The sequence below is a fragment of the Carassius gibelio genome, chromosome B6, assembly GCF_023724105.1.
Source record: "Carassius gibelio isolate Cgi1373 ecotype wild population from Czech Republic chromosome B6, carGib1.2-hapl.c, whole genome shotgun sequence".
Lineage (NCBI taxonomy): Eukaryota > Metazoa > Chordata > Actinopteri > Cypriniformes > Cyprinidae > Carassius > Carassius gibelio.
The window spans coordinates 29,880,735-29,901,894 of NC_068401.1; the positions used below are offsets into that span (position 1 = coordinate 29,880,735).

General features: G+C 42.0%; 1 protein-coding gene across 4 annotated transcripts in view; it reads left to right on the forward strand.

Annotated features, from left to right (window-relative positions):
- The first annotated feature begins 16 nt into the window (after nt 1-16).
- The window catches only part of LOC127959634 (methyl-CpG-binding domain protein 5), a 74,661-nt gene continuing 53,517 nt past the window's right edge, over nt 17-21,160 (forward strand). The window contains exons 1-5 of one of the 4 annotated variants that reach the window (XM_052558922.1): nt 607-929; nt 1,065-1,289; nt 13,579-13,786; nt 13,921-14,050; nt 14,468-14,570. In XM_052558922.1, coding sequence (XP_052414882.1) covers nt 13,735-13,786; nt 13,921-14,050; nt 14,468-14,570 — 285 coding nt within the window. In that variant the 5' untranslated portion in view covers nt 607-929; nt 1,065-1,289; nt 13,579-13,734. Of the gene's footprint in view, nt 166-602; nt 930-1,064; nt 1,290-13,578; nt 13,787-13,920; nt 14,051-14,467; nt 14,571-21,160 lie in introns of those variants that run through there. The other 3 variants (XM_052558923.1, XM_052558924.1, XM_052558921.1) reach the window with 3 other exon arrangements.

The window sequence follows — 21,160 nt, forward strand, 5'->3', positions numbered from 1 at the left end:
AGACGAGATCAACAAAGAACAAATGAATAAAGAGCGCCGCCGCGAGACACGGCTTTCTTTTCTTAACATGGGATCAGAAATGGTTATATTAAGAACTTATTTTTGAAAACATGACTATAATAATCTTCTTGACGTGCCCCCCTGATGTTTGTTTTAAAGAAATAAGTAAGCGAGCACATGGGTTTGTTTTTCTAAGTTTTCGTGTCATTTTGTTTCAGCATTGCTAGTTAAGCTCATTTAAACGAGGCCTGTTATTTTTTCTAATTATTTTCTATTAAAGATGTATTCATCTTGAACTGTTGTTCGTATATAGAGAAAGCCCATTCAGAAGCTGGTATCATTTGTTCTTATTCTTGTAGTCATAAGTACTATTACTGGCTATTAATTTATTTGCCATGTTCTTTACATATTTGATCATGTACGGAACACAAATTAAAGTCACACACAGCTGAGCATGAAGCTCTTTATATTTAGCTAGCGGCGTTTTCCAAATTAACCTTATATTATGGTGCTAAATGTGCAGCGTTTGGTGTTTTTTGCACGTTCTGATGAAACACTTGATAAACACTCCGTAGGGAACACAGCTGAACTCATTCGTGTGGCCCGTCATGCCCCGGTGCATTGTGGTCGCTGTCAGGGGCGCATGCGCACATCGGAGCTCCATCTTTCTATCCCGAGCGCAGAAGAGCAGCGGATGTGTTGATGCTTTTTGGACGTTTTGTTTTTATTTTCAAACGACCAGAGTCGATGTGAAACGAACGCGAGCGGACTCCTGCTCCGTTGTTGTGCCCCAGGGATCCTGCAGCGAGCGCGATGCGGCGTGAGGCGGGTGTTGTGAGGTAGATCGAGCCGCTGCTGCTGCGCTTCGGCCGCGGAGACACATCTGAGTGTAAATCCGCCGCAGGAGCGTTTCCGGCCCGCGCGAGCAGGTAAGTGTGATCGTGTGTCCGCTGCGAGTGTGTTGTTTAGGTTAGCAGCTAACTCGGTCTCTCCTCTCTCTCTCCCTGTGTGTGTGCGTGTGTGCGTGCGTGCGTGCGCGCGCTCGGGCTCGGATTCACCCGCAGCCATAATGAGCCCAGAGTCTCATCCCGAACCGAAGCAAAGCGGCTAACTTTTGCTTTAGCAGCGGGCCAGCAGCTCGTTTATCTGCACCGTTAGATCGGTCATCTTCAAGAGTGTCTGATCAGATCCAAACATTATTTACTGTAACTCGGAATTCAGAATACAGCAGTGGATGAATGTGACAAGCATGATGGGAAATGTCTTATGAAGGGTCATGTTATTGACAGGTGAGCAACACCTGGAGTCTCTCTCTCTCTCTCTCTCTCTCTCTCTCTCTCTCACACACACACACACACACACACACACACACACACACACACACACACACACACACACACACCGATGTGCCTGATATGACACTCATGAAGGCATCGAGTCGTTCTGTGCGTCTGTCATGTAGGATGTTGTGTGTTTGTGAGCTGATGGTCATGTTGGTGTTGTGTTATCAGCACACACTGCAGTCCGTGACCTCTGACCTCTTTAAGGCCACAGCGGGGCAGAACAGCTGGACTCTGTGTGTGCTATCACACTGTAACATCCTGGTGTGTTAGTCATTCTGTTGCAGTGTAGCTGGTGTGAGTGTGTGAGAGAGAGAGAGAGAGAGTGCGCGCGTGAGCGTGTGTGCATGAGAGAGCATGCTTGTGAGAGAGTGCGTGTGTGAGAGTGTGTGTGTTTGTGTAAGAGAGAGAGTGTGTGTGTGTGAGAGAGAGAGAGAGTGTGTGTGTGTGTGTGTGTGTGTGTGTGTGAGAGAGAGAGAGAGAGTGCGTGTGTGTGAGAAAGAGAGAGAGTGTGTGTGTGAGAGTGCGTGTGAGAGAGAGTATTTGTGAGAGAGAGTGTGTGTGTGTGTGTGAGAGAGAGAGTGTGCATGTGTGAGAGAGTGCCTGTGAGAGTGTGTGTGAGAGAGAGAGAGAGAGTGTGTGAAAGAGTGCCTGAGAGTGAGTGCGTGTGAGAGTGCGTGTGCATGAGAGAGAGAGTGTGTGTGTGTGAGAGAGTATTTGTAAGAGAGAGTGTGTGTGTGAGAGAGAGTGCGTGTGCATGAGAGTATTTGTGAGAGAGAGTGTGTGTGTGAGAGAGAGTGCGTGTGCATGTGTGAGAGTGCGTGTGCGTGAGAGAGAGTGTGAGAGAGAGAGAGAGTGCATGTGTGAGAGAGTGCCTGAGAGTGAGTGCGTGTGAGTGAGAGAGTATTTGTGAGAGAGAGAGTGCATGTGAGAGAGTGCGTGTGTGAGAGAGTGCCTGTGAGAGTGTGTGTGAGAGAGAGAGGGTGTGTGTGTGTGTGAAAGAGTGCCTGAGAGTGTGAGTGTGAGAGAGTGAGTGTGAGAGAGTGCATGTGTGCATGTGAGAGAGAGAGTGCGTGTGTGAGAGAGTGCCTGTGCATGCGTGCGAGAGCGTGTGTGTGAAAGTGCGTGCATGAGAGAGTGCGTGCGTATGAGTGTGTGAGAGTGTGCATGTGAGAGAGTGCGTGCGTATGAGTGTGTGAGTGAGTGCGTGCGTATGAGTGTGTGAGAGAGAGGGTGTGTGTGAAAGAGTGCCTGAGAGAGTGTGTGCGTGTGAGAGAGTGAGTGTGAGAGAGTGCATGTGTGCATGTGAGAGAGAGAGTGCCTGTGAGAGTGCGTGTGTGTGAGAGATTGTACGTGCGTGAGAGTGCCTGTGCATGCGAGAGTGTGCGTGAGAGCGTGTGTGCATGAGAGAGCGTGCTTGTGTGCTTGAGAGTGCATGCTTGTGAGAGTGTGTGTGTGAGAGAGTGCATGCGTGTGAGAGAGATAGTGTGCATGCGTGCGAGAGCGTGTGTGTGAAAGTGCGTGCATGAGAGTGCGTGCGTATGAGTGTGTGAGAGAGTGCATATAAGTGTGTGAGAGAGTGCGTGCGTATGAGTGTGAGAGAGTGCATATGAGTGTGCGAGAGTGTGTTCGTATGAGAGAGTGTGTGTGTGTGAAAGAGTGCATGCGTGTATGAGAGCGTGTTAGTGAGAAAGAATGCGTGCGAGAGAGAGTGTGTGCGTGTGAAAGAGAGTGTGTGTGTGTGAGAGTGTGTTAGTGTTGGGAGATATGGTGATTTTTCAAATCGTCATAAGGTCAGCCTGTGAGATCGACGATACATATAACATTTAACCCTTTACAGCCACGAGAGGGTGCTCTATGTTTTCAGGGAGAGGCTACAGGAGCACTGAGCAGCATAGCGCCCTCTATAGTGCATGAAAATAACAACAAGGCTGCAGAGTGAACTTATCATCCATAGTGGTTCTCCCTTAGTCCTTCTACGTCATCACCACATAGTGAGTGTTATAAGTTAAGTGATCAGTCTTTAAGACAAGGAATATATTAAAACCAATATGGATGATAAGATCACTCTGCCGCCTTATTATTATTATTTTGTCTTTACTTTATTTGTAACAGCAAGAAAGGGTTAATCTCTCATGTTTGAGAAGAGCGCGTTGCAGTGTACCAGCTATTAAATGTGTGGGACACCAACTCCTCGTTTTCATTTTCGTTTCATGGATTTAATGAGTTATCCGAGTCAAAGCGTTACAACTTTTTCACTGACTACGGGCTCTAATCCTCTTTTGCATGCGAGCGTGTGTGTGTGTGTGTGTGTGTGTGTGTTTGTGTGAAATGCAGTGCTGATTTGAAATAGCTGGGCAGTTTGATACCAGTTTGATAGGTCGCCTAATAAAAATAATAATAGTTATTATTATTATTATAATGTAATACATTAATAGGAGACAGCCTAATTAGGGATGCACCGATCATGATTTTTCATGGCTGATTCCGATACCGATTTCCGATTTTTTTATTTTTTATCTTTAAGCAACAAACAAGAAAGAAGGAAAGTGTGCATAAACAAGATGTTTATTTGGTGTTTAATAGGCAAAACTGGCTTTTTGCTATTGAAAACAATAACTGCAAACATCTGAAATTAACAGCTACATTACAGACATCAGCATTTAGCTTTTGTTTTTTAATTGGGTTGAAACTACAGAGAACTGGCCTTAAATGTAAAGATTAACTGTAATCATGTGAAATTAAAGGCAATAACTACATAGTTCTACAATCCAAACAACACAATCAACACACATTCAATAAGATGTTTCTTGATCAGCATTCAGTATTTTACTTTTTAAATTTGGTTTTAAAGGGGGGTTGAAACGCTCGTTTTCACTGACCCATATAAGGAAATTCAGCTCCATCTAACGTCACACAGAGCCATACTCGAGAAAAATTTTCCGAAACTTGTGACAAACCGGAAGGAGTATTTTTGGAACAGAAATACTCCTTCAAACGTACAACTTAATTTTTGAAACTTTGTCCATGTTTAGCATGGGAATCCAACTAGGGATGTCAAATTTCGATTATTTCCATGATCGATCGTCGTTTAAATTAACGATCAATTAATCGATTAATCGTTAACCATAATACTGCAAAATGCGTCTATTGCAGGCACGCAGTCAGCGGTATGACAGGATGTGCAAAAGCCACACACACACACAAAACGCTTTCTCACTTGAATTAAAGAGGTTTTAGTCTGAATAAAATGCTAGTAGCAGGATTATAAAATGAATAGATGCGATTATGATCATTTGATAAAATGAAGAGAGCGCGCCATACTTTTGAGGTCATTTTACTTTGTTGACAGTTTCCAATCCCGCACGGAGAACGCTGAACGCGCCTCTTTAAATGGTTTTGTGGTGCTCGTTGTTGTATTTTAAAGCAAAATTGCAATGTTTTCAACTGACATTACTGTATAAAATTATCCGAAATGTGGAGCGCGTGTGACTGCGCTGCACATTAAGTGAACTACATCGGCGCTGCTGCACCAAAACACAGCTGCTCACATTAATTTGATCCTGCTGGATTCTGTCCTAGAAAATGTCAGATTTTTAAAAATCCGGCATACAGCGCATTACATCGTGACAGTGCATGCGTGCAGACGAGGATGAGCGAGCGCGGCTTTGGCTAGATTTATTTGGAGGTTATTGCTCATGTCTCAAACGGCACAAATCGAAATGTTTCCATATTCGCAATGTATTTGAATGTTAAACTATTATTTATAATGTAAACTAGGCTTGTACTTAACACGCATTCGCATATAGACGGAAAAGATGATCCTCTTCATATGAGCAAAAACGTCCTTGGCATAACAGCAGAGTGGACCGGTATACTACGGTCTATTTAAACTGAATGCTCCAGGAATGTGTCGGTCACAGCGCCTATGAATCGCTGTTTTGAATCCAGCAATTATTTATTTAGAAATGATAAGATCTGATTATGACAAGTGTGGTATAAAAGCTTTGTTTATTAGAGGAATAATAGGTTAACTGGAAAATGTTACATCGCGACCATGCTTTTGGACCCCATAGTCTTCATTTACGCGGCTTTGTTCTGGTTTGCCGGTTGGTCACGAATTTCCACAAATTCAGTATATTTAGGCATTGTTTCTTTTCCTAAATCTTCATAGTCTAACCCTCTAATTTCACAGGTTTATGTTATTATCTTTTGCTTTTAATAACTGTTTTCGCATCTCTTACTGTGGTAAACATGGGAAGGGAAATTAAAGATTTCATGAATTAAGAATTCGTTCGATTTATTAATTTGTTCCCTTATTTCACTTAAATCATGGGTTATTTAGGGAACAAAATTAATGAAACATGGACAATTGCCACATTAATAATTCGTAGGAATGAATTAACAAGTTGTAGGAATGAATAGACTATCTGTCCTGTCACTGTGTCCCGCAGCCCTGCAAAGCGCACGATATAAAACAGTTATCTGATGAAATGATTAGTAACTACATTTCTATTGCATTTAATGTTGAAGAACCTTTATGTTGTTTCTATTTTAATGTACTTTAAAGTTTAAATCACATTAAAAGCTTAATTTGTACATTGTGAATGAATGATGATGCTTTTATATATCGTCACCGTCACTCACAGCCGCTCGCACGTGTTGAGTGCGCATGAGCCGCACGCAGCCCAACATTGAATCGGTTAACCGACCATCGACAGCCTTAATCGATTGCATCTCTTATCGACAATTAATCGATCATCGATTAATCGTTGACATCCCTAAATCCAACTCTTTAACAGTGTAAAAAACTCAGTATGCATGAAATAGCATTTCACCCCCCCTTTAAATAAAAAAAGATCTTTACCAGTGTCTTTATTGACAGACTAAATAAAAGTATGCTATATAAATAGATTATTCCAAAATGTTAAAATCAAATAATGTTTGTGCGAATAAAACAAAAATGAATGAAACACTTTTTCTCAGTGTGCTACAGCAGGTGATTTTTAAATCAAATTAAGTCGATATAATTTTAAGGTAAAATAAAAATAATCAACTGTCGTTTACTTCTGGCTTTCCAAAGTGTATGCAAGTTCCACTTTACAAAAAAAAAAAAAAAAAAAAAAAAAAAAAATTTGTCTCAGTTTAGTTCGTTTCGTTTCGCATCTAACACGTGAGAAGTTGATCTGAACATCTCTTCACGGTCTACTCGTGTTCAGGGCTCGGACCGGTAACAGTAAGCTCGCGCAGAAAAGGGACTCTTATTTGTTCGCCAGTACACCAACGGCTGATCGCTTCCTGCTGCTATCTGTGCCTCAGAGTCAGACATGTAGCTCTGCATTTCCAGTTCTGATCGGCTGCCCGTGTCCTGTGCACAGATTTCGAAATACTTCCACACAAATGACATAGTGAACGATTACAATTAGAGCTGAAACAACGAATCGATTTAATCGATTAAAATCGATTATTAAAATAGTTGTCAACTAATTTAGTAATCGATTCGTCGCTAAATAAATTTTATTTGCCATAAGCGGCTCATTTCGTGCATATTTCAAATCTGCAGTGACCAAAGTGTGGCAGTAATGAGCCACCGGAGGTTTTACTCAGCCAGTACAGCAGGTGAAGTAGCGAATAGCCAATAGCTGGCCTCGTTTTATGTCACGTGCTTCCCGAACAGCGTCTCTGCAGCATTCAGCGGGAAGTGGGAGTACTTTACTTTGAGCCTTCAAAATGAAGAGTAACCTGTAAACTCTGCACTACTGAATTGTTTAAGGGGCCGTTCACATATCGTGTCTTTTGCGTGCTCAAGTTCGTTATTTCCTATGTAGGCGCGCAGTATGCACTCTCATAATGGAAGCGACGCGGTCGCGACACGCACGCGGTGCGATGCGCCCGTTTTTCCAGGCGCGTCCACACCGCATCCATTTATCCTTTGCTGAAATTTCCGGGTCTTCATGGAGAGGGCACGTCATGGAGAGAGCGCGTCATGGTTGCTTAGCAAAGGCAGACGCCCCAGGGGCGCTTCTGCCCGAGCGCTTTGGAAAGAAGGAGAAAGCGGCGCGACTAGCGTTTTCCACGCGTTTTTAGGTGCGATATGTGAACGGCCCCTAAGAATTTTATTTGTGCAGATTCTCCAGTACAAGGTTGTTTGCAAAAGTTTAGTCGTAAAAGCTGATAACATTGCTTTTTAACAGTTAACATTTAAAGCTTTACAAACATGTTATGTGATCAGTTTGTCGTTTACCAGTTCAGAATTCAGGCTTGCAGCCTAATCATGACTGAATGAGAGAGGTAAATGTTTGAGTATATTTAAAATGCACTTCTTTTCTAAGTATTCACTGCTCTTTTTCACACAGCAGGTTTTTTGTGTGTGTCCCAATTTTTTTTTTTCTGGACAACCTTCTGATGGATTTTACTTTAAATTGTGAGTTCCATTCAGGTTTCATGCCATTGGCACTTTTTTTTCGAAGGATTGTTTACAATTTCACAGCATAAGCTATAAAGCTTTTTCCCAGTAAATAATAAAATACAATGCACTGCAATTTTATTCTGTTTTATCCTTATACTTCGTGAACATATGTTCTCAAAGATTCCTTAAGCTTTGTTTGGGATGTTAAACTACTTTAGGAGCTCTAAGGACTGCCATGGTGAAAACAATATTTGAAATCTCCTTGTGAATTTTGCTAGAGTATGGGTCAGTGTTTTGATTGCAGAAGAGTTCGACAAAGGATTACTAACATAATAAAACAACTCCAGGTATATTTTTGATGAGGATATGACAATGCAAAATGGTTAAAATCTCTTAAAAATCTATGCTGAATGATAAAGACCCTTTATTAATAATTTACTTGGGGAAAAAATGGAAAAAACTAAAATATAAGTACATAATCCGATTAATCGATTAATCGTAAAAATAATCGACAGATTCATCGATTATCAAAATAATCGTTAGTTGCAGCCCTAATTACAATGTAGTCTGTGCACGCGCCCGCACTTCCGGAAAAATCAGCCTAAAGAAGACCAAAAACCGGCCGCTTGCCGATCGCGTATTTTAAACAAAAACCGTCGGTGCATCCCTAAGCCTAATATTGTCTTGACTATCGACAGAGACATCTGCTTATGTTGATATTAGGGCTGTGCAAAAAATCTAAGATGATTTCCATAAAGGCCACTCCTGTGATTAGTAGTGTATCTCCAGCACGTGCGTTCAGGTCAGGATTGGCAGGTTTTCAAAACAAAACCTGTCCAATTGCTTCTCAGAAGTAGCCCAGTTGCGTTCCGCTCCATGCGATAATTTTTTTTGGCGGGGTTCCCTTGGTAAAATTCAAATTTTAGGGCGCTAAACATCACGTAATGGTATTGGGGTTGCTTCAACCCACGGACATGAAAAACAGCCGCAGACTTGGCAACACTGGTTCAGGTAGAGTGGCATTTCCTACACAGAGCCGTAGTTAAGTGACAAGCTACACGAAATAGATTTTAAAATCGCAGGCAATTCTTTGCAGATTTTGTGTAGCTATAAGCAGCGCATGCGCAGCTCAGTGAACTCAACCTCGAGCCTTCGAGATTTTATCTGAACGAAATTACTGATCTGAAACCCATGTCGTTCGTGAACGAGTTGAATGATTTAGTACATTCCGTTCGTAAATGAAGTGACTGAACTGGCACACATGTAGTTCATGAATGAGTTGAATGAATGGATGGATACATGTCGTTCGTGAATGAAATTAACTGGTACATAACTTATCTCGTTCATGAACGAAATGAATGAGAGTAAACCGGGTTAGTCTGCCATTTAGCATGTCAATCTTGCAAAATGCAAAGCACAGATATAGGTACTGTACACTTGTTTTCATATTTAGCATACAGAACTCCACGTTTAATCCCCGATTTATGAATGTGAATGTATAATACACAGACTGTCTGACCAAACAATAAAAATGCTAATAAGACCAGAAAATCTCATGCTTTTTCATCTGAACAACTTAATTAGACTTTATATTTGTATGTGATTAAGCACACATTTTAATAAAGCCAGATCAGTTTTTTTTAACAAGTAAATATGTTCGTTGACTTAAAACATAACACATAATACACTCTTTTTTTGCCACCTGCTGGCATATTTTGAACGAACTGAAAATTAACGAATCTCTTGAAAGAATCATAATTTCCACCACTAGTTTGCTTGCTTCAGTGAAAGTATAACGTGCCTAGCATTTTCGGCTCGTACATTACACGTCATGCGCTGATGTCACGTTACGGGATCTTTTCGGGTTGTGTGTGAAAACACGCATATATATTAGGGGTGTAACGATACGCGTATTCGTATTGAACCGTTCGGTACGACGCTTTCGGTTCGGTACGCGGTACGCATTATGTACACCGAACGGTTCGTTGGAGTAATTAATTATATTTGAAAAAAAAAAAAAAGAGAGAGAGAGAAATATAATGATATGCGTTCAACAAGGTAGCCCAATAACCCAAACAACGTAACAGGCAACGCCCCTGACACTCCCGAAGAAGAAAAAAACACCAACTTATATGTTTATGTTAGGCTACTCAGCAGGCGCTCGCTCACTCAGTACACGCTGAAGGCTCGTTGCAAAATAGCCAATGCGTTTAACAGACTAGAAATGAGAAGATCCTCCAATAACCAACAGGTCTGGTGTTTGGGTGCACTTTGGATTCCCTTTAAGCTATAATGGGGATGGCAAGAGAGTGGTGGATAAATAAACAACGGTATGTCGCATCTGCAACATGACAGGGTACACCAGCGGGATTACAAAAAAAAAAAAACAAAAAAAAAAACAGCGGGAATATCTGGGATATATGCGTCAGTACTATCTGGGAAAAGACGAAAAAAAGGAGAAACTATCCCTGCAGCATTTAGAAACTATAGCTTACAGGGAATCCAACCCAAACACCAGACCTGTTAGTTATTTTAGGATCTTATATTTCTGGTCTGTTAAATGCATTAGACATTTTGCAACGAGCCTTCAGCGCGTGCTGAGTGAGCGAGCGCCTTAGGGGCCGTTCACATATAGTGCCTAAAAACGCATGGAAAACGCTAAGCGCGTCTTTCTCCTGAGGCGTCTGTCTTTGCTAAGCAACAATGACGTGCTCTCTCCATGAGACGCGGAAATTTCAGCGAAGGATAAATGGATTTGCAGCTCTAAAAATCGCTTGCAGTAGCTCTGCTACTGAATTTATTTCAAAATTGCAATCCATATACAACTATGATCAGCTGTTCCTTCATCTTGGCTGAGCTCTCAACGTTGTTACGGGAAAGGATGAAGCTGATTGGTTGGTTCTTGTCACATGACCCGCGGTGCGCTTGCGGCATTCTGAAAAGTTGAGATGTTTTTACATTTTGCTGTATCTAAAACGTATCGAACCGAACCGAACCGTGACATCAGTGTATCGTATCGAACCGAACCGTGAATTTTGTGAACCGTTACACCCCTAATATATATATATATATATATAGTGTGTGTGTGTGTGTATGTATGTATGTATGTATATATGTATATATGTATGTAACAATAAAAACTTCATAATCATCGGGAAGAATGAGGCAGGAACCGGCGGACAATCAAACTGAATCTTTAATTACAAAATAAAGACAAAAAAAGCCCCCTCACGAACGACTGAACGGTCGCTCATTTCTCAATCACTCCACGGCTCTCGCCCCCCCTCTCACCACAGTATACACACATTCACTGTTTAATACTGTATATGTTTTTGAAATGACACAGCTTTTTAAATACCTGAAAGTACACTCTTAACATCAGTCAGTCAAGCGTTCAAATATGATATCTGGATAATCAAGTCAAAAACCGAACAATAATACTGAAGATGGTAGTAATAATAATAATAATAATAATAATAATCTGAATTCCACTAATAAGAACAGTAAAAAATGCACTAAGGATGAACGAGCTTCTGGATTCATGAATATTGATCAGGTTGTGTCTGTTTGCTGGAACCAATGAGATTGCCGTTTGCTCGTTAGTTCCTCCCACTTTGTGAATGAGAGAAAGCGACCTGAGCCGTGCTCCTTCACACTAGAGTTTAAGGTACGCCAAAGACACAAATACAGGTGAACTAAGACATATCACAGATCGCTTAGCAGAGAGAGAAACTCAAGCGCTCCGTCAGAGAGTGCTCAGCCAGTGAAAATATATCTGTGCGTAACTTATTCTTAGCCTCCAACTCACACACTGGTGAGCCAAATCTGAAAATGTATCAGCCGGTGGCTAATATTAGACATCATTTAGTCGCCAGAGTGAAGATTTAGACACACATGTGAGTGATTTACTTGCAATGTAGAGGGTTGCGGCTTCTTTCTTTGCGTGAACATGCCACAGTCATATCACCCTGCAGCCCAAGACCGGTCGCCCGCTGAAGCTGAGCAGAAGCTGGATGGAGACTCCTGGGAACACTAGGTCACTGCTGGAAGAGGTGTTAGCGAGGCCAGCAGGGGGCGCTCACCCTGTGCTCTGTGAGGGTGTAGAGCAATACACAATAAAGCGCTATATAAATACATCAATCATTCATCATCTAGGCAGAATTATGCCAATCTTCCCACATCGTGATGTAGACGTGGAGCGTGTAAGAATGAGCCGTTTCAGGTAGGAGTGATTATCTCTTAAATTTGATAAAGAATATCTACACACAGTTTCAATGGAGGGACTGAGAGCTCTCGGACTAAATCTAAAATATCTTAAACTGTGTTCAGAAGATAAACGGAGGTCTCACGGGTTTGGATCGACATGAGGGTGAATTATTAATGACATAATTTTGATTTTTGGGTGAACCAGCCCTTCAACATCATCATATGACCCTTTCAATATGACACAGAAAGCAACAGGAATATTAAACTGCTGTGAACCAATATAGTATTACACATCCATTTTCTTTCTCACTTGTTTACCTTCACCTGAGCCATATACAACAGTATACAAGGATCCTTGCAGAGACATGCATTTTGCCAAACTTTTATGTATATGTGTCATTTCAGGCACAAATAGATGCAGAAATGAACAGAATTCGGTGTTCATGTCCACACAGAACATCAGAACTGGTTGTAATCAGTGTCTGCACTGGATGATGCTCGACAGATCTCCGACAGTAAACTGAGGATGTTTATGATCGACAAAATACAATTGTTACACTAAACAGTTAAATAAATTTAAACAGTTATATAAACCACATATTAGGAGATTCGTCTCTGACAGAATACAAGCTGTTAATCCATATATTCAGATATTTATACAACATAAATATAATATTACAACTCATATACGTACAATAAGACCAAATGCACACGTGAACTCGAACTAATCAGAAACTAACTTATGTTCTCGCTGAAACACTGAAACCAAACCGAATTAATTAATATTGTTTTATTATAATGGTGTTCTCACAACTATCTCAATCATAGTTATTAGTGTTGTAAGCTGTTGTTTGAGTTGTTAAAGATGATCACCAGCGGACCGAAGCGCTCCATTAACCCTCTATAGGCTAGAGCTTCACCAAACGCATTCTATATGAGAAAAATCTGATTTATATGCATCAAACAAACACAATATTACAACATACAATTGCACAAAAGACTGTAAATGCACAAGTGAACGTAACTGTGCTAGTCGTGTGGATCTGTTGTGTATGCGCTCTTCTCTTAACGCACTAAAACACATTTTTACATTATTTTACAGTAGCTAATAATCTCATTATAATGACAGACTTGCCCTGCACATGGTGAACAGAGTGCATCTGAAGTGTCTCTGCAGGAAATAATGCATTATTTATTGGCTCTAGGATATCGGCCAAATTCTAAAACATTCCAAATATCGTATCGATACCGATAACAGAAAAATGTACATTTATCGTCTGATATCGATATGGTGTCAGATAATGCATCCCTAGACACGGCTTCTCTGTGTGAGCAAAGAAAACGATCAGCATAGTCACCTTTATTTATCTAGCGCTTTAACAATACAGATTGTGTCAAAGCAACTGAACCGCGTCGAATAGGAATGAGTGTGTCAGTAATATATGCTAGTATACTAAACATCCTGTCATGTGACTCTGGTGGACGTGCACATCACGATAGCGAGGCTATATTGTACAGCCCTAATTAGTTAAGCGTCAGAGCGACTGAACGGATCAGGGAAGCTCTGATCTCGAGTCCTGTATTTGAAGTGTTTGGATTATAAGGATCTCCTTCTCTCTTTAGGAATCATGAATCTGCGAGAGCTGCATCTGAACGGAGCACGATGAGCCGTGCGTCTGAAGATCGGGAGGTGTGCTGTCTGCTGTGAAGATCCTCTCTCTCCATGCCTTCAGTCGTCTGAGGTGCTCCAGATCGGAAGTGTTTTCGGGCTTCTTTCTCATGGCTTTGATTGGTCAGACACTAGCGGCGGAGTTCCTGTCTGCATCGAGTGGTAAAGTAATGCGGCTCTTTCTGTGGGCTGCGCTGTGAGCGTCTCGCTGCTGTCCCGTTGTGCTCCTCTCCTCTTCTGAGCGTCAGAATGAGACTTTGTGTCGGGACAGAGAACAGTGTGTGATCTCTCACCAGGAGTTTTACACCGGCCCATAAAGATGAATGGAGGACAAGAGAGGGCGGGTGTAGAGGGCAGAGGTCAGCTGACCCAGGTGCCCATCGGCTGGCAGCGCAGGGTGGAGGCATCGGGGGTGCTGTATATCAGGTATGGACCTCCTCTGTCTGAGATCAACACCTGCCCAGATTAACCCTCCATAAACACTTCCTAACAGCCATGAATCACTATTTAGGATTATTCTAAATAAAATAAGTCTTTGTCAGTGCGACAGTGGCATTGTTCAGCGTCATTCATGAGATTCAGCCAAACTGTGTTTACATACGGATGGTTTAATGAGGAGAGTTCTGCAGACACATCCCAGATCCACATCAGGTGTTGGGTGCGATGGGTTAGAATCGCTCGCATCAGAGAGGATCCACGGTTCCTGACCAGTGACCGACCCAAAACCAGCTGCCCTCCTCATTCATGTGGTTCTCCAGACACTGACCATTATTTGTGAAAGAGTCTAACATTATGTTTGTAGGTTGCTGTCTTTACTGTAATTGTGATTGTGTGTGTTTGTAGTCCGAGTGGATCCGTGCTGTCCTGCCTGGAGCAGGTGAAGTCGTATCTGCTGACCGATGGAACCTGTAAATGTGGTCTGGAGTGTCCTCTCGTCCTCCACAAGGTCAGTGCCCAGACTTCAGCCTGTCATATACAACACGGACATCTTTCCAGGAGTCAGTGATGATCGTGCTGATGTGGAGGATAAATGCTCTGTTTTATTGTGAGAATAGTTCAAGATGCATTTTGGTCACTTATTTAAATCAGAACTAGCCGTAGCAGAAAATGTATTTAGACACATGATCACAAGTGTATTCACGATAGTTTAGACAATGGTAATAAAATATGAGAAGAGCTCAGAGTTAAACTGTCAGAACAAATTCATCTTGATAAGGTCAGTTAACTGATAGAAATGTTTGTAATGAATATCTGTCAGCCGTTAAATTTAAGAACACAATTAGATAAAACCAATGTAGCTCAACCAATTCCCAAGCAATGCTTCATTTTGTTCAGTTTGTGGTGTAAAAAGATCGCATTAGCAATTAAAGAAAAAACACTTCAGCAAAATAAGTTCAGGTCAAAGTGTCTGAATAATGTTTGCTCCCGAATATTTATCAGTTTTACTGGTAGTCCACAGTATGAAGAATGTCTGGGTATAATATGTCACAGATTGCTTTGTTTAGCTGTCCTCACTTACATGAATGATCTATAGTGTCCTGCTCACACTAGTAACAAATATAAACTATTACATCTGGTCTCAGAATACTTTTTAGTTGGACTGTAAGTGTTTGCAGTTTAGACGAACAAGAAACAAATGTAGACTCTGGACAGGGCTGGGCGGTATATTGAGTTTGTACGATACATCAATATTTTCTTTATAAGCAACTCAATATGAGGTAATACCGTTTATATGGATATACAGTAGTTTAATACGAGCTTATCTGAAAATATAGCAAGGACACAGTCTGAGCTGCTGTGAATAATCCAGTTTATACGAAACGTGTGACAAGCTTCATATTAAGATCTTTAAAAACTGGCAAGACATTCGTTTTTGCAAATTAGTTTATATAGAGACTCAGGTTACTCGCGCTGTGTTTGAGATGTGCTGTCTTCCTGAATGAAGAACTTACATTTCACAGGTATATCCTCCATCTGTAAATGTTAGAAAGCCACGGAAATGATTCAGTCTTTTAATAATTTGAGTATTTGTGCATGAACCTTGGGATTCTCCGCCGGACTTCAGCGAACACGCGTGTGCCAAACAGACAGAGCTCAATTACATAGGAGCGCAATAATCCTGACTAAAATATACATTTTGCCGAAATATTTGTAGTTGGTAAATAAATGTGAAATGTAGAATCTTAAACCTACGAATAAAGCTATTGTTATGGTAGCACTGACTGTAAAGTGACTGAAATGAAGTAATCCTATAATAAATAGCTAAAATTTATCAATTTATTTTAATTTTAAGTTTAGTGAATTTAACTAATGCTATTTTAAAAGCATTAACTTGGTTTTTAGATTGTAATTATATATTAATACAGTTTTTGTTTTTTGTTTTTTACAAAAATGAAAATACCGAGATATATACTGTATCTCGCAAATCGGCCAAAAAATACTGACATATAAATTTTTGCCGATATCGCCCAGCCCTAACTTTGTATCGAATATTGTTTGTATTATGTAAAGGATAGAGAAAACGTGAGAAATAAAAGGTCAGTCGTAGTAATTAATTAATTGTCAACTGTATGCATTCCCTAAAAATGGTGCTGGAAAAATTGTCACGTTCATCAGTTCTCCATCTGAAGAGCAGAGGAACCCCAAATACACCTCGCAGAAGAAGCTTTCATTGATTCAAAGGGACTAAACACACAACTACGACAATATATGCTTTATCTGAGTTCATATTATTACAGTTGTCATTATAATAAAGTATATCTATAATATAATGCTAATCAACATAGCCTTTATCACTGCTTGGAATACTATGAGATATGTCTTTGTAACAACAATGAGTTTTACATAGTAATTAACTCAAATGATATATAGGGAATTTGAATAATTAATCAAGAATTTGATTAATATATATCTCAGATGACAGTTACATTTAATTTTATTGATTATGAAAAATAGCTCAATTGCCAATACCAATACTAATCACAGGGCACTGTAATTTACTCATTAATATGTCAATATTACATTCTTCATATCAATTATTGTGATATCTCTTACTGTAAATGCAGATCAAACCGTGGTATGTCCAGCACACCACTGTAGACCTATCAATTTTCAATAAAGTTATCACGCCTTATAATTCAAGGAAAAGTATTCTCTGGCCATGAAAATATTGTCCTATCCTTATGATAAATTTAGTTTCTAAATTTAGAGCTTGTAGCTAAAGACCAAAACATTTCAGTGACTCGTAATGTGAGTGGGGTGGAGTCCAAAGCCAATCATTTTATATATGAGTTTTTAATAATTCAACTAGTAATACATCAAACTACAAATCACACAGAGTAAATATGCGTACGAAAATACAGACAATAAACATTTACAAGACATAACGGAATCCAAATAAAAGAGAGAGAGAGAGAGAGAGAGAGAGAGAGAGAGAGAGAGAGAGAGAGGGAGAAGTGGAGAAAGCGAGAGAGATCACAGAATGAGCTCAGGTATGAAAATCAGTCAGTAAACCTTAGTGGAACCAACAACAAATCAGATCATAACAACACTTTAAACCAGCATTTAAATCTCCATAGAGAAAGTGATACTTGCAGAAGTTTCCCATGTGAGTGTGGCGTGAGATCGGCGTCGAGCTTGTGAGCTTTGCGCGTTGAAACAGCCATGTGCCATGAAACGGAGGCCATGTGACGCGCGTGCACGCTGCGCTTGGCGTGAGCGTGGAGCACGTGGTCCTTTGTTCTGTCCTCGCGCGGTATTTGAAAGGTTCAACAAACATTGTTCCAGAATTCGTCTTCCTTGCGTGGAGAGGCGAATAGTTTAATAAACTTAGTAAAGAAAAGAAAAGAAAACGAACGAAACGAAAGCTTCCAAAGGAGCCATTAAAATGGCTTTTTCTCTCAGCCCCTGTGCTGAGGGGGTTCGCGCTATGAGCGCGGCCTACGGCCGCGCGGAAGCCACGTTGGAGAGCAGCGTGTCCGAGAACGGAGAAGAGAAAGAAGAGCAAGAAGAGCGACGAAGAGCCAAGAGAGAGGCGGACCTTGTTCGGTCGACTCTTATAGCTTGAGATGTTCACGCCTTTTTTCGCGTGAACCACCCAATGAACATCCGCGATCTGAAGCGGCGGGAAAGTTCCTTTGTCTCTGTCGAGACAACCCCCTGATGATTTAGGGCCTGTCCGATTTCATCAGGAATATTAAAGCAAGTTCATTATTCCAGATTAAATACATTTTTCATTACTTTGCTCTAGATAAATGGGTCTGTCAAAGCATGACGATTAGAACAAGACTAGACATAATATATATATGACCAAAGATCTAATTTTTAGATCGAATTACACATTTAAAGATTTGTTTAACACATGATAACACTGCAGATATTCCCAATTTATATGGGAAACCTCTAATGTACCGCAAAAACAATACTATACACATTAAGACTACATTTGAGTACATTCTATCATTCTTTTGTAAGGATTAGGTTTCCTGTCCTGTGGTCCTGTGAGCTCGTAAAATTTTACGAGCTACCAAGGAGCGTGGGGGTTGCAGAACATTTCTTTTTGAGAAAGTATAAGATTGAAATCAAGCATTTCCACTTATAAGTCAGCACTTTAACCATTTACCCAGGATTAACCATTTTATGCAATACACAAACATATAAAATACATATTTAATAAAGGACTTACAAAAGTAAGGAACAAAAAGAAAGGTTTCTTTTTGTGTGTGTGTGTGTGTTAAGGAATTTGGTTTCAGGTATCCTTTGAGGCTCGCATGGGTATCGTAAAGTAATTTAAGTCCAGCCAGGCTGGCATTTAGTACCAACAGTCTGAATTTATAAAACAGAATTTACCCATGAATCGCTGGCCTGCATATCTGTTACATCTCCCCCTTTCGTCAGATGAAGTCCCTGTGTGGACATCATCGGACGGCAATCATCAGGATGGGCAGATGAAAGGTGAATCGTGATGGTCATGTAGCAGGTGGGTCATGATGGCAGGTGGTTCCTGAAGCTGAGGACTCCCCTTGATGAGGTTCGGTGTTGTCTTTGACTTGGCACCCCCTTTCCGGGGATTCCATCGGGGACCTCCAGCCACAGTTGTCGTGAGTTTGGCTGTAGAGGTTTGCATCTCGTTGAGTACCCTGTATAGGATGAAGGTTACGCCAAGAGTCAGGGCGGGACCAATGACAGTGGAGATGCCCCGTGCAGTGTCGGCAGCAGTCCAGGCTAGGACCGCAGATGACTGGTTCAGAACGGGCTGTCGAGGCTGTGCTTGGAGGGCTGTGTCGACAGGAGTAATGTCAATGTGTTGGGTGGTACCTTTCAGTACTTGGTCCAGCAGGTTGGCACGGGTGGCGGTGTCATGCTGGTCGTAGGTCAGCATAGCTGAGCGCACAGGAGTGTTGACGAGCCATCTGTTACCCACAATCTCTGCTTGCATTTCTGTGACTTGTGTACGAGGCTTGGCTTCGGCAGGGCAGCGCGTATCGCTGACCCAGGGTTGCAGCTCGCAGATTCCTTCAGAGTTGTGTCTGAGGAAGGGTTTGCTAAGGCAGAGATAATGAATGTCTTTGGTTAAAGTACACATGTGCATGTTTGGGGCCAGGTACAGCTGTGTGTTGCTGTCGTGGTAGGCCACCACATTTGGAATGTGTGTTTTGGTGTGGGTGTTGCTCTTCCACATCCTGACACTGACAATGTCTTTAGGTCTGTAGACTTGGTTTGACTCGCTGATGAGTTGGTTCAGGAGCACGTTCACTTCTCTCTGTTTGGGGTTTACGTGCCGTAGGAAGGCGCTATCCAGAGAGTTGGCCAGGTGCATTCGTAGCAGGTCAGCTGGCATGGTGATGGTGTAAGACAGCACAGTTAACACAAGGCTTAAGGGTATCATGTATGGTGGGGTTTTACTCGTGGTTAGGCTGTCTTTGGAGGAGCTAACCTCCCACAGCATGTCTGTTGTTAACGCTGTAAACAGCTGAGTCTGGGTAAAGTCCTTCTGGAAGACAGTAAACAGTGGTTTCGAGGAGTTTACAGTCTGGTTCGCTGCATTGACACTGGACATAACAATGTTAAACATTCTGGTGGCAGCAGCGGCTCTAAGCAAAGCTCCCGGGAACTGTTTGGAGCGGTGGTGGTGTCCACCTAACTCCATTTGTGTAACCGTCACTTTCTCATATTGGCTGAACAGGTGTTTGACATCGGCCTCAGTGTGAGTGAGGGAGTCCTCTCTCCATCGGAACCTTGTACAGCTGTATTCGGTTACAGTGCTGGGGTAGTGTGCCCTGTCATCGGTAGTCAGAAGTCTCAGCGGTTTTCTCGGTGGCAGCTGTCCTCTCTTTGGCTGACAGCACAGCACGGCAAACCACAGCAGCATCCTGGTACAGATAATAGGGAGAGAGAGAGAGAAAGGGGAGAAAGAAACAAACAAGGCCTGTCTTTGGTTGGACAGGACAGTCTCTTTGCTTCGTGGGCGGCGACTGGGTTTAGCTCGCCCTCGCCCATGTTTTGCCACATCTTGCTGCTGGCATGACGCTTGCCTCAGTGTTGTGTCAGTGGCTCTGGTGCTGCGTGGTGCGACCCCTTTGGTGTAAGCTGGTACCACCGTACCCTGTTTGTTGACTAAGGTACAGAGGCTTGAACTTGGGCCTGTTGTTAGGGCGTTGTACTCATGGCTGGCTGCTGGGGTTCCCGTGACCTCTGTGACCTGACCGTCTGGCTCTGTGGGAGTTCCCGTGACCTCTGCGACCTGACAGTCTGGCTCTAGCAACCTGTGTGGCTGGAGAGAAAGAGGTTCTCGCACTTGAGCAAAGTCTTTTAGCTGTTTGAAGTTCAGAAAAGGGTCAAAGTGTTCTAGCAGGTCTTTGTCGATGAGCAATGTATGAGTGTTCATTGGTGGGACATACATGGGATGTATTAGACTCATCGGAACGAATGTCAGGTGAATGGAAACAACCTGTTCAAACTGGATGTCATCCTGTCTGTACACCTGTACATTCAGTTCATAAGTTTGAGGTGTAAGAGTTCGATCTTGTCTCTTAGCTTCAAATTGGAGTCTTTTGAAAAGGTAAGATGAGATCACCGTCAGGTTTAATCCTGTGTCGATCAGGTCTTCCCTGTTGACTCCTTTTTGACCCACCCCCTTTTGACAGGGCTGCCCAGGAATGTTGGCATTAGGGCAGGTGGGACGATCGGTGGGTGATGAGGACCGGTCTTGTGTAGCTCGCTGCGAAGGCAGGTAGTCAAAACAGCATTTTCTGGTACCTTGTGTTTGTGGTACCTGGTGTGAGGACCTGTGCTGTCTCGTTCAGTTAGCTGTAACAGTTGACTCTGTGGTCTGTAGATGACAGGCAGTGTTCTGGGTGCTTGGCTCATCTTCCTTGTGAGTTTTCATGTGAAGAAGCACTTTCGGCACCCTCAGGATCTCTGCTGTCTCAGACGTGGCTGCACTGTGTTGCCCTCTGCTGGCTTGGAATGGTATTGACTCTCTGTAAAAATGTCTGTGACTGTGGTGTTGTAGGGCGCCATCTAGGGTTAACTCCA